The 15,398-nt window shown below is 43.9% G+C and overlaps 1 protein-coding gene across 2 annotated transcripts in view; it reads right to left on the bottom strand.

The window, feature by feature from the left end:
- gpc5c (glypican 5c) overlaps nucleotides 1–15,398 on the bottom strand; it is a 94,205-nt gene that overhangs the window by 49,068 nt on the left and 29,739 nt on the right. Inside the window, exons 4-6 of one of the 2 annotated variants that reach the window (XM_076746020.1) lie at nucleotides 7,265–7,428; nucleotides 6,102–6,158; nucleotides 5,356–5,478 (exon numbers count right to left, since the gene is read on the bottom strand). In XM_076746020.1, the coding sequence (XP_076602135.1) occupies nucleotides 5,356–5,478; nucleotides 6,102–6,158; nucleotides 7,265–7,428 (344 nt within the window). The remainder of the gene's footprint in view (nucleotides 1–5,355; nucleotides 5,479–6,101; nucleotides 6,159–7,264; nucleotides 7,429–15,398) is intronic. The other variant, XM_076746022.1, reaches the window with a different exon arrangement.

Raw genomic sequence — 15,398 nt, forward strand, 5'->3', positions numbered from 1 at the left:
ACACTATGACCACCTCGCCTAGTAGGAACTGCTCCAGTAAAACATGCCAGTCTATTGTGGCGCTTTAATTATATTAGCTCAACCCACTCCACCGGCTGGACACACAACAGAAGGGAGGGGCTGTAAATCTGTGTCCCTTCCATAAAAGTGATGACAGCAAGACTGAAAGAAGTTGGAAGGAAAACTCACAAATATACAATGAGCACAAGGCACACTATAAAACCAAAACTTGAGCGGGCCGAAACGCATAAACGCTCTTCAGTCAGACGCATGTGAAGGCCCAAATGGGCAAATAATTGGACAGTGAGGCCAATAAAATCATATGTGCATACTATCTTCTGACACTTTACTCCTAGCACAGCTAGAAAAACCAGAACTCCAAACTCTCACAATCCAAGCACTTCAGCAGAGAATAACTAACTCAGTTGCTGCAATATGATCGTTGTTGTTTTCCCTTTCTCTCTCCCTCTCTCTCTATCTCTCTCTCTCTCACACACACACACACACACACACACACACACACAACACAACACAAAGATATAGATGCAAAAAGTCGAAGCAATGTAGTAATGTAGAGCAGGTCATGCTGAGGTCCCAGGCAGCAGCCCAGGGTTATGGGAAAGGGATGGGCCACTAAATCAGAGCTAAGGAGACATAGAAGAGAGGGATTGTGGGAGGGACGGAAGAAGGACTGAGAGGTTTGTCACGGACACCAAATGCAAATGGAAGAGGTGAAAGGGTGGGTGCAAGAGAAAAAAAAATTGAATTAAGTCTATGGCTGTTCATTATTTCTCTGAAGTCGACTGTTCTCATGACTCTACTGTGCCACCATTCATGTCTGTCCACATTTCAAGAAACAATGCGCACACTTAACACACTGAACTGACGTCTGCTGGTGTTTTGCTGCTACAACAAAAGCCCTTAGCGACACGTACACCGCACACATAAACACACAGCAGGGAATGTCCTTCCTCTGCATATAGTAATTAATTTATTGTCCCCTCTGCTAGGATTTCATTATCCAATTCCCTTGCATTTTTCCAACTGAGCTCCTCTGACCCAAGAGACTGACACGGAGAAGGCAAGGAGGAAGAAAAAAAAGCAAAAAACTAGGAGTTGATGGGACAGGAAGAAGGAGAGAAAGTGAGTGTGAGGGGTGAGGGCTTTGCCCGCTGCAGAGCTCTCCCCGCCTCTCCCTGCAATAACAGAATGGATTCCAGATGTCAAAATGATAAACAAATGGATTGTCATAACCGTGTAAAAATGCAAGGCATTCAGAAGCACTCGCACTGCTGTATTGTCTGTGGTCCTTCCCCTTGAGCTAATCTGAAACTTTAGAGTCATCCCTGAAGTATAGTGATGAGTTATTCGTTTTCCACTCCTGTTTAAGAACATACGCACATATGCACATGCGCTACACACCCACATGTGCATACACGCACTCGAGCTCATCCCTTTTCCTCCCTGCTGAATACACACTGCCTGTATACAGTGTGTAAATCAGCTCCACACAAAGTGAATCCCTGATGAAGAGCCAGAATCCATCTAAATCATCTCTTAACACATGCACTGCAGAGTTAAGGAAAGTTCAAACAGGAAGACTTCTTCATTCACTCTCCACTCTTCCCTTTTCTTCTTTTTATTATACCATCAGCTTAGAATGCAAGTGGCGGCTCCTTCCAATTTCAGATCATTTAATCAAGTAAATCTGACGTTACAGCCAGACCAAATGCGGCAAGTCCACCACGCACAAGCAGTGCCAAAACAGAATCACATGCTTGTGGGTAGAACCATATTTTCGTACATCCAAATGCTGTTTCTGGTTGTTGCAGTTCAGATTCATTGGTGAAACAGATCACTGCATGAGCTGAAGTCCATGCTGCAATCTTCATTTAGATTAAAAACACAACAGACAGCTGTGATTGGTTAGCACGCCATTAGTTTTCACCCTTTCCACGTTGCAATTTACTCATTTAAACTGTGGCCTTCGCTCAGCCTTTTGCCACCTGCTGTGCACCTGATTTGCTGCTTCTCATAAAAAATAAAATAACGGATAGAGGTGACTACACCTAGGTTGCTGCATTCAGTCCGGCTTTACCCTGGAGTTACCTCTGCTCTTAATAATTGATTGGTTCCTGACAGGAACAAATCAAATATTTTCTCTTTATTTGCCATCCATACCCAATTATATTGGGTCAGGTTATGTTGGAGACATTTAACAGTAAGTTGTTGTCTAATGAAACTGCCTCTTGTGTTTTCAGTTGAGGGGCTAATCAAGGTCTTTATGATGCCATAACAGTGGTTACAGCCTGCAGCATTGTTTCATAATCTGCACATTCTATCTACTACACTAAGTATGTCTCAAAACCTCCCCAAAAAAGGCGAGAAAAAACAGCAATGGTAATTAATTGAAGTGTGAAGAGACAGCAATGAATTATGTCAGTCTGTGATAAGACCACCACAATAGATGCACAGTAACTGGCTAATCTAAATAAAGAATGTGGTCATTTCGGTTGATCTTATCTTTCCGGAAAAGATGGTGCAAAGTATTCACACATGTGATGCTGTAAATGTTCAGAGATGTTTGAACACATGCCAACATGCACTTTCGGTTGTAAGTACATATGCTTGCCCTCCGCTCGCCCCTCTGTCATCAGATGCTGAATAAAGAAAGGAAGGGAATTTCAATCCCCGCTCCCTTTGATGTGCTTTGAAGTATTACTACATACGAGTGTGTGTGTGTTTTCTCACATATGAATGTGTGTCTCCTTGCCTGTGCACAGGGTGCTTCTGACTGAATGAATAGCCCCTCCAGCTGTTGAACAATATGGATCCAGTGTGTGGATTGATATGTGAGTGTGTGTCCTGAGTCCTGAGGCCCGCCAAGCCCTCGGAGGCTTTGCGAGCCCACCACACAGGAAGTAAGACTATGACATACTGTGGACTAACACCACAGCGGCTTTGCGTGTCCATTTTTGAGCATTTGTGTCTTCATCGTTGTGTACTTCTTCTCGTCTCCGCTCATATTTTCTCATCTTTGGCTCTCACTATTTACCCCTCTCTCATCTCCTTTGCTGTTCTCATGCGACTTTCCCAGGCATGGTGGCAGTAGTAGTGGCAGCGATGTCCAAGTCTTTCCCATGCAGCCTCATAGGAGGGTCTTTGTTTCCCCTCCAGGCTTTGGGGGTCCCCACGGCAGGGCTGTGCCCCACTCCACTGACTCCACAATGGGTCTTTATGCTGCCAAGCCCCCCCTCCCTACATCACTCCATCATGCTTCCCTCCTCAGGGGCACAGGGAGGCACAGGGGGCACCACGGCACCAAAACGCCAACCCTTTTCATGCCCTGTCCTTTTCCTCTCTCTCTCTCTCTCTTCCTCTCTCTCTAATACGTGCCAGCCGAGTCAGATACAGTGAGAGACGTTGCTGAACAGCCACAGGCCCATCTGAGCAGTTTATGAGTTGTGCCAAATGTTTCAGTAGGGTACTGTTTTCTTATTCAACCTAAGATCACTTGACACCACAAGCAACGACCTGGCTCTCACCGGGGAGTGTGTGATCACACACTGCTACAACCCATTAGCGCAGTTGTTGAAAAATCAGTGCCTTTGGTTAGAAAAAGTGTAAGAACTGGCTTTAAACACAGACAAAGAAGCCGTATCTCGACAAGATTAGAGACTTGTGGTGTTTGTAGTGCTGAGTAGCTGCCTCGCCCTGTGTTTACTCATTCATATGCTCCTGATCATGGACCTGGCACACATGCACATTGGCTGCCTACTGCACGTTATGTGCTGACACACTGTCACAGGCCCTGATTAATGGGTGGTCTGCTCAATATCTCTCAGTCATTGGCAGGTCCTCTGCTGTTGGGAAGGGTAGGAGAGTGTCAGGCCAGGAAGTGAGGATGAGAAAGGAGATCTAAACTAATACAATGATGAGATTTTGAGAGATGGCTTTTTTAAAACTAACTAAAGTGCAATTTATTCATGAAACTCTCAGACAAAATGCTTTTGGCAACCACTGAGGATAATAAAAGGGGCTTTTTGAAATCTGAGACATCTGTTGATGTGCCTAATGTCTTCCCATGTACTCATGTACAGCATAATCTATGATAAATCCAAGCAAAGCGGACAAGGGCCAAAGGACCTGACAAACACTCATAGAGTGGATCATGGGGAAAAGGCATCTGTGGACCTCTGTTTTCCGCTGTCAGGGCCAATACTGACATTGCCAAAAGCGGAGGTTGCCACGGTAACAGGAGCCAGTTTAGGGCCACCGCAGAAGAAGGAGAGCATAACCTTGTCATAACTGTGGACTGAACTTCGAGAGCATTTAAGAAACTGCTCCAGCGGGGGAATCAGTTGCAGACGCTCTCTGGCTCAGTAATCTGCATCAATTCTCTGTTCTTTTCATGCTGACTAAGAAAGCACACAACCACACACACACACACACACACACACACACACACACACACAGAAGACAACAGAGAGTAAGTACTTCTGTCTCTGAGAGATGCACCCAAAACCATAAGCAAGAAAAGGGTTCCAGGGCCACACCTATAAATCAGCACAAATAAAAAACCCATAAATATGTGAAAGAGAGAAAGGCACAGATAACAACTTATTAACTCTCATACAAAGGAGGGGAGAGCCAAGCAACTATTTGTTCTGCCTGCATTCACTCGATGTGGAGATGGATTTAATGACTTCCTTATTTCCACATTGATTAACAACAGCCAGCCACGCTGACTCAAAGACTGACAGCATCCTGCACAAGCACGCAGAAAAACGTGCAGAGGGTCAGAATGTATTGAAAAGTCATCCTTCTGAAAGCAAGGTATTGGAGATATTACTCTATTACATCCTAACTGGATGAGCTATTTTGAAAAAGGATGCATACAAGCCAGCGTGTAGTGTCATTAGGAGAACATGAAAGTTCTCATCCACAAACTGCCCAAAATAAAAAAAGTGCTAATGCAGCAACCGGCCGTAGCAAAGTCGTGAAGCAAGATACAAAACATTGCCTACTCATGTGGAACTCTCACAGCAGTGCAAGTCTAAATACCAAAGTGAATCAATGCTTTTATTAAATCTGAAAAGAACAATGGATTTTGGGCGTATACATCAATAAGGGGTCATCTGAAGGGAACGATAACCTAAGATTTTTATCTCACATTCTAGTTGTGTCCACAGCAGTGTTGAGCAAAACAAATCAGATTCTCTGTGAAGTCTGGTTTGTTTTTTAAAGTGACATCAGCAATGTAATTGTCCAAGAGGGACAATTTATCACATCTTTATTGACCACAATCTAAAGACCTGTTAAAATTTATAAGGAATGGGGGGGGGGGTCTCTTACCTCTCCACAACATCATCTCCGCTCCAGCACGTGGAGTCGTCCACTACATTCTCCCCTTCGCACAGCATCTCCGGCAATGCTGCAAAGAAAGACTTGTAGCGCTGCAGGTACATCAAGAACTCCCTAAGAAACACAGACACATGGGGAAAGGCCACAGAGCGATTTGAGCATACAACTGAGGAATGCAATGCATGATTGTGGCCACAAGTTTGGTGTGGTTGGTGGACGTAATTGCAAATACACTGGTACCATACCACAGACGGCAAACAGTATTTCCATTCCATGCATGCGATAAATACACGTGATGAATTTGATGGCGGCAGAAAATGAGTGAATGTGACCGCTTCACTGAGTCAGCACATTTTTCTCAATTAGGCTGGCAGTAAAGTGCTTGCTTCACAAGATTGGCTAACACATGTCATCGATATAGACACTGTCATCTTGAGCAAAACAATGGCTTAGTATTTTGATTGGACACACATTGTCGCCACCCGTGAGGCAGAGCGAGAATGAGCAGGGGTCATGAGAGGTTATGTGCTGAGTCAGTCAGCGTTGGGAGTCACTGTTGAAGAACAATAGGTGAAATGAATACGGATGATTTTGTAAGACATAAAAAAAAAAAGCACCCAGAAGACAAGGGTAGTCAAGTGTAAACAAAATGTCACAGGTGTCACAATATGAGCTGTCATTGCTCGATAAAGTGTGTGAGGGATTGAGTGAAGTAAGATGCTTGTGTTCATGCTTACCTAGAGAGTGTTCTCAGACTATGTTTATTGTTCTTGGAGGGTTTCAGGGGGAGCGAGCTGGGAATGATGGGAGTTGGAGTCCAGGGGATATTGTTGCAAGCAAGGAGGATGCAGGGATGTGAAAGGGGGCGGGGGGGGGGGGGAGAGAAAAAAAGAAACAAAAGGATGACATGACAGGACACGTGGGGAGGAGGGAGAAAAGACAGTCAGTTGACCCTGGAAGAGAGTGATTATTCATGCACATGCAGAGACCACGCACCAAATAAATCAATAACCATTTTTCCTCCACACCACACCGACAATTAAAACAGATACTGCTATTGAATGATATGTTAAGTCAGAAAACAAACACACAAGCAAACATTCGCACATGTGTAAGTGGTTAAATATCCACAGGAAAGCCAAAGAAAGTTCTGCTGAGCTCCTCAGTTCATACTTTTTCCCATTAAAACGAAATATAAATGTTGCTTTACTCTATCATGTTTCAGATTTTTCAGCAATACACTGTTCTCCCTTTACTGCAGTGGGTGCTGCCATGTCTCTGAAGTGGTCAGCGCTCACATGTGCTCTGGTCAGGGTTGGCAGCAGGCAGGGAGCTGGATTGCGTTGCCATGAATGGCGGTGGCAGTGCCAGGCCAGACCTGTCAGCTAGGCTGGCATCAGTGCAGTGATTCATGGTTTGGGACAAGGTCAGGCAGGCAGTGCTGCAAGTGTGTGTTTTGTGTGCGTGTTTCTGTGTGTGATGCTATTTAAGCTGAGGCCGGCTGGTGTGCAGAGTTGGTGGTATGGCTGTCTGGGTAAACAGGAAATTGTTGGTCCGTCAAGATTAATCTTACCCACACTCCCCCTCTCCTGGCACATGGCTGCCAGCTGCTGTGGGCATGGGATGACTGCCTCAGAGGCCAGGTGGAGGGCATGGACTTGTAGGCTAGTGTGTGTGTATGTGTGTGTGTGTGTAACCATATGAAGAAAGACAGAAGTGATGGCAGCTGAGAATAGACATTGGCCATCCCCTCAGGCTGACTGTTTTTCCTTTAATTTAAATTTCCAACTAGCTAAACACATATCAGTGCAGTTACTTAACAAGAAAAAAAGCTGCAGCTGAATATCTGCCAGAAATAAAAGAGGTGATTTAAAAAAGGTAACAGTAAGCTTTGTCCTACCTCCGCAAGTGGGCTAACTGCCCAAGCCACTGCTCTGGTAGAGGCTTAGAGGGGACAGCAGATGGAAGAAGAGAAGACGAGGTCACGGTAGAGGTTGTGACCTCTGGGCTGGTGGGTTGCATGCTTGTAGGTTCCCCAGTAGACAGGCCACACACCTTGTCCACCTGTGGGGATGATAGAGCAAACACACACACACCTGTTCAGCTTGGAAAACATATAACAGCATGGGCAGAGCTGCAGGGCGACTTCCATAAACTGCCAATTGGCACCTGCACAGCTGAAAGCATATAAACGCAAATGGGTTATTCAAAGTGAACGCCTTTTTTTTTTTTTTTTTTTTTTTTTTTAGAAGCCGTCAATTTCAAATGGAGAGTGCCTACATTTCAATGAATGATTGCAGGGTGAAGAGAGGCGAAGAGAATTATGGAACGGAGAACTTCAGAGTAACAGACAACATGGGAAAACGGTGGGCGTGAAGTGAGGGATGTGATGAAAGAAAATGGTGTGATGAGTGAGTTACTGCCAGGAGGGCTGACAGTAAATGTAGAACATTCCACTACCTCATGGGGGCGAGTGCACGTGTGCGCTGTTGGCAGCGATGGCAGGTATCTCCAGTGGGCTATTAAAGCCAGCACTGGAGAGGACGAGACGGCGGGGTCATGAGAATGAAGGGGCGTGTGCTTCAAACCGAGAGGTAAAATCAATGACAACTCATTGGCTTAAAAGCCTCGGGGCCAGTGTTATTAAGTGGTCCTCAATTAGCCAGAGAGACATAGTGTAATGGTCTCTTGCATGCTGGACTGAGTAACTCGAGTGATCAATGCATATACAGTGCTTTGTCTGGAGGGATGACTCATTCCGCCGTGTAAGGGTGTCCAACAGGTCCACGTAACGTTGAGCAGCACTACTTATTCAACACTGATTTAGAAAAAGCGAGGCAAGAGGCAGCCAGAATGATTCAGTCAGACATGCGTACAGTAAAGCACACCTCGACGTTTCCCAGAACAGACGGATGATTGTGCCGCTTCCTCGACTGAGAATACTCTTTTATCATTGCCTTCACCGTTATGAACCGGGGCCAAATTACGTTTGTTTTGAAATCACAAGTTGAAAGAGTGCAATTTTCAAGTGTTTAGTAACCACACAGTGGGGAGTAAAATGACTGACAATAAAAAAAAGGATGAGAAATTTGTCAGGCTTCTATTTAACAATAGTGATCAACTCTGACACTAATCCTGCGGATACACTCTGGATATGCTCGTAAAAACATCAAAGCAAGCTTTTCTCATGCCGTCAGACACAGTGCCACAGAAATGCAAGCATTCAGGGCCGCCTGCGAGGAGCCCAAAACAATGGAACGCACAAACAAATATATAAACTACATTTGGGAAGGAACTGGCGAGCATCTGTGTTTAAATGGTTGGTTGAAGGGGTGTGTCTACATGCTGGGAAGAGTTTGGATAAGTAAGTCTGGAAGCAGCTGAAATATGTGTTAACGGTCACAAAAAAAGTATCTTACCAGCCAGCTAAAAATACACTTTCCCTCCCGGGTGAGACGGATCCGTCATCTCGTGTGCCTTATAAATAGAGTTTGAATGGAAGTTTTCACATAACAGCGAGCGATTCCTGAGCAGCGTGGTTGTCAGTGGCTCAGGATTCCAAAAGATGATTTCTAACAGCATAACCAACTACCTGAACATCTTTCAACTTCATCGCACTGTTTGCACTTCGTTCCTCACTCTGGCCTTTCTCTCCTACTTTAGCTTAACGACATTTTGGTCTTAAATCCTCTGTTGAGGCAGACGCTGTGCACGGGCAAGGTTGTTTTATTGCATTAACCTTAACTCCCTCTGGACCAATAAAACACGCTCACATGTGGCCGAGCGGCTCACAGCCACACATGCACATGCAAACGTGCCACACACACACACACACATTACATTGTGGCGGTGAGAAGAGATAGGACGTAGCAACTGTTTGGGCCGCGCGGCCTATCAACACGCTAAACCAATTGCTCCGTGCATGTGCTGCAATGCCTCTGCAGACAATTAATGCTCAATTCATTTGCATACCGTCTGCACAACATGACGTGTTCAGACATTTATTAGAGCACTCGTAAAACTTCAAACCTGTAAAATGGACTTTTTTATGAAGCAATGTTTGCCAAATTAAGAGTATCCAAGCAAGGGTAATGGGTAATATTCTAAAATTAACAGCGTAGTTTCTATTTTGTTGATTAGGCTGGAGCTTTCAACTTGCTCAGTCCAGGATTATCAACACTTGCGAGTACACTAGTGTTTGCAGCAACAAATAAAATGACTCAGTAAAACACTGTTTATTCCAAGACACCGTAAGGCCATAAACGTCAAGGCTGATTCATTTTACCCTGCAAACCTGCTTAAACCCGTTTATAAACTACATGTAGAAATACTTGAGGTACTTGGCCTGTACAGCTGATGCGGATGATGAGAACCACAGGCCTCTTCATTAAGTGGCAAAAAATAGATTTCTAATCAATAAATTCCAGAGCTTCTAAGCACATATTTCAGACAGCATACAGTCCCATGACATCAGGTCCAGACTGCAGTGTTTGGGAGGTCTGCAGCTCTGTGTGAGTGTGTGTGTGTGTGTTTGTATGAAAGTGGTGAAAGCTGGCAGGCTGTGCAAGCTGCAGGTGTGCAAAGCGATTAGCAAAACTGAGACGGGTCAGTGACAACAGGTACGTTTTTTGTGAAGGAAACAGTCTGTCTATAATGCCTTTCTTTAACTCTTTATCCTCTTTTTTAGCCCACTTCACTAATTTTATATGTATGTAATAATACTAAGTATTGGGCTTTAAATATTTGTTTATTGTTACTGATGGGATTTAGTTCAGCACATGAAAAACAACCAAAAAAGGTCACAGCTACAGGCTATCATTTCTCTCCACAGGTGATAAATGAAGGATTAAGACAAGATCTAATCCTGTCGCTGTGAACTTTTCAAAGAGCAAAGTCTTAAATCCAGTGCCATTTCTCACCTGCCTTTGTGTGACACTCTGCTATTCTCCGAGACAAAAATGTAAACATCCGTGTGAAATATGAACATCAAGAGGAGGTCATTCACAGTTCTGTTTGCATTAGCCATTTATTTTTACAGCCAAACCACAGAGAAGAGGTTCAAAAATGCGCCACTTTTGAAGCGGCGAGAAGAGACTGGAGAAGGGCCCGCGTTTCCAAACAAAAAGGCCGACACAAATCATTCTTATGCCTAACTAAGCATACAACAGCGTAAACAGAACACAAAGTCAGTGCAGAGAAAATAAACAGCGCCCTCGTTATGGATCCTCTTGAGAAATGCTCTTATAGGATGGATCTTATGACCACATAATCCTGAGGGCCAATCAGACGACAGGCTGAATAATGACACGGGCTAGAACAAGGACATAAATCAATTATTTCCTGACCTGATGATGGCGTGAGAATGACAACCCCACTCGGGAACAGCATCAGCACTTGGTTTTGTGTGTGTATGCGTGTGTGAACACCTGCTTGTCCTTGTTATACCTTCACAATTTCAGCTATTTTGTGGAGCATTCCTTATATGATTGCCTGAGGACAGAGACTAATGGAGGGGGCAGGCTTGTGGGATGCAAGTCGTCCACATGGGTAGACTTTAGGGAAATACAAGGCATGTATTCTATGTGCATTCCAGCTACCCAATGAAATTTGATTTCTGCCGCTGAAGGCAGGTTGGTATCAGTGTTTTTACAGCTATGTACATGTGTTTACTGGTTCAACTTTACTGTTTTGCATGTCAACAGAACAGACATTGGTGGAGTGCCTTCGCAGCTGGATGGTTACAGCGCATGCCGCATTGCTGCAAATGTCGCCGGTTTGATTGCTTGCCCCTCACTCTTCCCCAATTTCTTGTCCGCTTCTTCATCTGTCACTATCAAACAAAAGCAAAAATGCCCCCAAAAGTACTTCAAAAACAACAGACATCAGACCAGTCAAGCTAAATTTATATTTAGCTCACAAAAAGGTGTGTACCAGGATATGTTTCAATGTCATGGACTCAAACATGACATGTGTTATGTGCATGTATCTGTGCGTTATGTACACATGATCATGAGGCAAGCGAGTGTAAGAAGAGCGCTGCAAGAGAATCAGCTTCAAGCTAGCCAAGCCCAGGGCCATCTCTGCTCTCGGGGAGTATTGGTTTACAGATAGCAGCGGTGGTCTTGTCTTCCCAGTTTATTTATCAAGGGATTACCCAGTAAAGCCAAGGGAACTTTCTCAGCCCTCGCTCACCCCAAGTGCATTGCATTGTGGGATGAAGAGGGCTTATTCGGTCAGTCGAAGCCCCCCCTCTTCCACTTTTCCATAGTTTGTGTTCTTAATGCGCATACACACACAGTCTGGTCGCCTAATGCGACCAACTGTTTAACTCCAGGAACAGTACTATATTTGTCAGCTCTGCCAAAGTGAACAGCATCTAAGTACAATTTCTAGCAGAGCTCAGAAATTCCTATCCTTTGCAACAAAAGGTACACAGATCTTTGCTCTGCAGTAGTTGGCCAAGTGTATTGAAATTAAAAAAAAAAAAAAGACAAACAGTCACATACTGAGATTGTGTTATATTAACTGTTCCTGACCTTAGCTAAAACAACATCCACTTTTCAGCCAAGCCTAAGGGATTGTACTCATTTATCACAGCGATGTGTCATAGGGCTGAATGGCCTCAACGGAACAAACCACTGGTTCTGTGCCATTAGTTGTGCTATTAGAAATTAATCTCAGGAATTCATTCCAAGCTTTTTTGTGCTGTCTCAGTGGTGTACATTTGTGCAAGCATAAGTTTGCATGTTTATGTGAATATGTACATTTAATGACTTCACTATGGCAGGAAGCTCAAAACTCCAAACTGTCTCTGTTTTCATTCATGTATAGCTCTTGGGACTTACAATCCATTATCCAAACCACAGTCATCTCAAGATATGGGACGCTCTTAAACCATTTTCTTCTCACAACCATGAAATATTCACTAACAAGTAAAAATTTGTAAATAAAAAATGACATTCCTGTACGTGACAATGAAACATACAGGCAGGAATCCAAAGCAGCAACAGTCCTCTCTAATGATTTAGGCTTAGAAAGATAATGTAGCGACAGAGAAGAGCTATACCACAAAGCAAAAGCCCCTGTTCAGCACCACGTTAGACCACTTTTGGAATGGGAATTTAATTCAGCACAAACGTTTCAACTACCAGGCTGAAAAAAAGCAAGTGACTGAGAGCAAACGCAAATAGCTTCATTTGGTATTGGCTTCATTGCGGTTACTAACTAAAGGAAAAAAAATGTAATCAGTAGCCAGGCAGCTGAATGAGTGCGCACCAGGCCACTGGTTCACACACTGGTGGCCTCTCCAACCACACAGGAAGATCCTTGTTGCTTTGGCGACATGGTTGTTTATGATGCTTTCTCCAAAGAAAACCCAAGGCATCAATTTTATTTTAAATGACTGGAGTTTTTGCCGTCGAGCATCACGATAATTGTGTTTAAACAAGTAACAGTTTCCAACCCTAATTGCAACACATATGAAAATAGAAATGGACGGCCCGCCACTTGTGCAGGGTTTCCAGTTTGTGCATTTTTCACCAAGTTAAAACAAGAGAATTCATCAACAACCTTAGACTTACTGTTTCAGGTGCAACGTATGAGGAAAGCAGTCTTTCCGGTATCTGTTTCTGTCCCATCCAAATGACAAAATTAATAAATGACAGTTTGTAATCACAATACACTGCCATCCAAGAATAACTACACACACACACACAAACACACACACACACATATATATATAGACACACACACAAACACTTTCCCATTATTTACACATTAAGGTGACTACTTGAATTTCGCAGAATTAGCAATGTTGTGGTGCAGGCCTTGAGGTTAAGGAAGCAAGCTTGAGACTGGAGAGATGCCAGTTCAAACCCCGGACCATCTGGGAAAAGCTGGGTGGGTTACAACCGCACAAAGAGACAGATGTAGGCTTTAAGGTGTTGAGTTTAATCAGACCATTATGGCCCCAAACAGTGGTCAACCCAAGACTAGGACAGTAGACGTTCATTTTCTGTCAACAGGGGCAAGGTAGCGGTAGAGTATACTCCAAAAATATGATATGTTTGGGTTTCCAAAAATGATGTGAAGTGGCTCTGGGTGGAGTCGGTAGAGACTATCAAACACAGATTACGTACAATGAGAGGGTTACACTGTAATGATGAAGACTGTTGTGAGTAGAGCCAGTTGACAGAGGAGGTTCTTATAAACAGCTACACGTCTCAGGATAAAATGTTATTTTCTGGGGAAATCTCGGATGAATTTCCTTTCTGATGTATGGGTAGAGACTGTACTCTGTGATTAGACCTGCTGATGATAGTGAACTAGTCTTGAGTGACAGACAGGCAGACAAACTCCTTTTCTTTCAGTCTCATTTTTGATAGAACTGCTCATCATCAACACTTGTGAGGTACCATATTTCTAATATACTATACTGATATACAAGTACACTAAAACCCTGCGAGTAATTCTGACTTGGACCAGTGTAGGATTTAGTGGCATCTAGTGGTGAGGTTGCAGATTGCAACCACCTGAATACCTCTCGTCTCGCTGTGCAAAATATGTAAAAAGGTGCTCTCTAGAGCCAGCGCTCGTTTGTCCATACTGGGCTATAGTGAAAACAACATGGCGGACCCGCTCCCTCTGTAGATATAAAGGGTTCATTCTCAGGTAATGAAAACACAAGAACACTTATTTTCAGGTGATTGTACAGCTGAATACACCTGGGGTGGCTGTGGCTCAGGAGACAGAGCGGTTCGTCCACCAATCAGAAGGTCAGTGATCCCCGCTTCCTCCAGTCAGCATGTTGAAGTGTCCTTGGACGAGATACTGAACCCCAAGTTGCTGCCGATGCTGTGTCATCGGTGTGTGTGAATGGGTGAATGTGGCATGTGTTGTAAAGCGCTTTGAGTTGTCAAAGTAGGATAGAAAAGCATTATTTAAATAAAGTCAGTAATTCCTGTGTCTAGCACTGAGACTATACGTTGCATGATGCATCACAGATGCACAGATACAGAAAGAAGGTGAAAACGTATCATCAGTATTGCCAGAACATTGCAGGTAAAAAAAAGTGGCCAGTAGTGACTGACTGAAAGTGAATGAGACTGAGCTCATCCAATTAAAACATCGACAGACTTGTTGATACTACTAATGACTGTAGTCTGTGTGAGTCCCAACTTTTCTTCTCCACCTTTGTGAACGTTGTGCCCGACCTCTGCGTCACTGTAGGAGGCTCCATCAGGCTGCCACTGTAGTTAACGCTGTACACGAGTGAACTCATGCCATCCTTTATTCTCTTCACATGTGTGTGAAGTAAACCTTCAGTTCTTTTGGGCAGGCGAGATTAAAGCTGGTGACTTTAAGAGCTGGCGATAATTTCAAAAAATGCACCAAAGACAGATGTGTGTCATATGAACCGTAAGAAGCAAACTCATTATCAATCAATCAATCACTGAAAACAAAAGAAAGCAAACATTTATGGCTTTGGATCTGTCCAGAACATGTATTCTGGAAATAATAATGTGCTGTAGCTTTAAGCCAAAAGCTAAAACAGTCTTCAGCCTATTTCAGTGTAAAACATTCAGCATAGACAGCACAGCACTCCCTGAACCACTCACGGGCTAATTGTGACAGCTCTCCACTTGGCCTCTCACAGAAGGATTCAAGTGAGAGAGTAGAGGGGATTTATAACACTACTCTCCTCGCCTTCTTTTCTCTCCCTCCTCGCCAATTCTTCATCGGCATCTTTTTCGGTCTCTCGTCATTCTTTCCAAATCACTTTGTCTCCATCGTTCTCTTTAGTCTTGACTCTCTCTGTCAATCAGTCGTCCCCTCCCACCCCCCCGTCTTTTCCTCCCTCTCTTATCCGAATGATGTCAGTGCTAATTAAAGAGAGACTCAGTCGCTCGTATATCACAGGGAAAAGTCCTTGAGATTCCAATCAGTAAAGAGAACATTGAGTTTCTCTCTCCACATCGAGGCTTGTTTACCCTGATTAAATCACTCACAGATGATCTAAAAATGAGAGGCTCTCG

This window comes from Chaetodon auriga, chromosome 12, assembly GCF_051107435.1.
Source record: "Chaetodon auriga isolate fChaAug3 chromosome 12, fChaAug3.hap1, whole genome shotgun sequence".
In the NCBI taxonomy this organism is placed as follows: Eukaryota; Metazoa; Chordata; class Actinopteri; order Chaetodontiformes; family Chaetodontidae; genus Chaetodon; species Chaetodon auriga.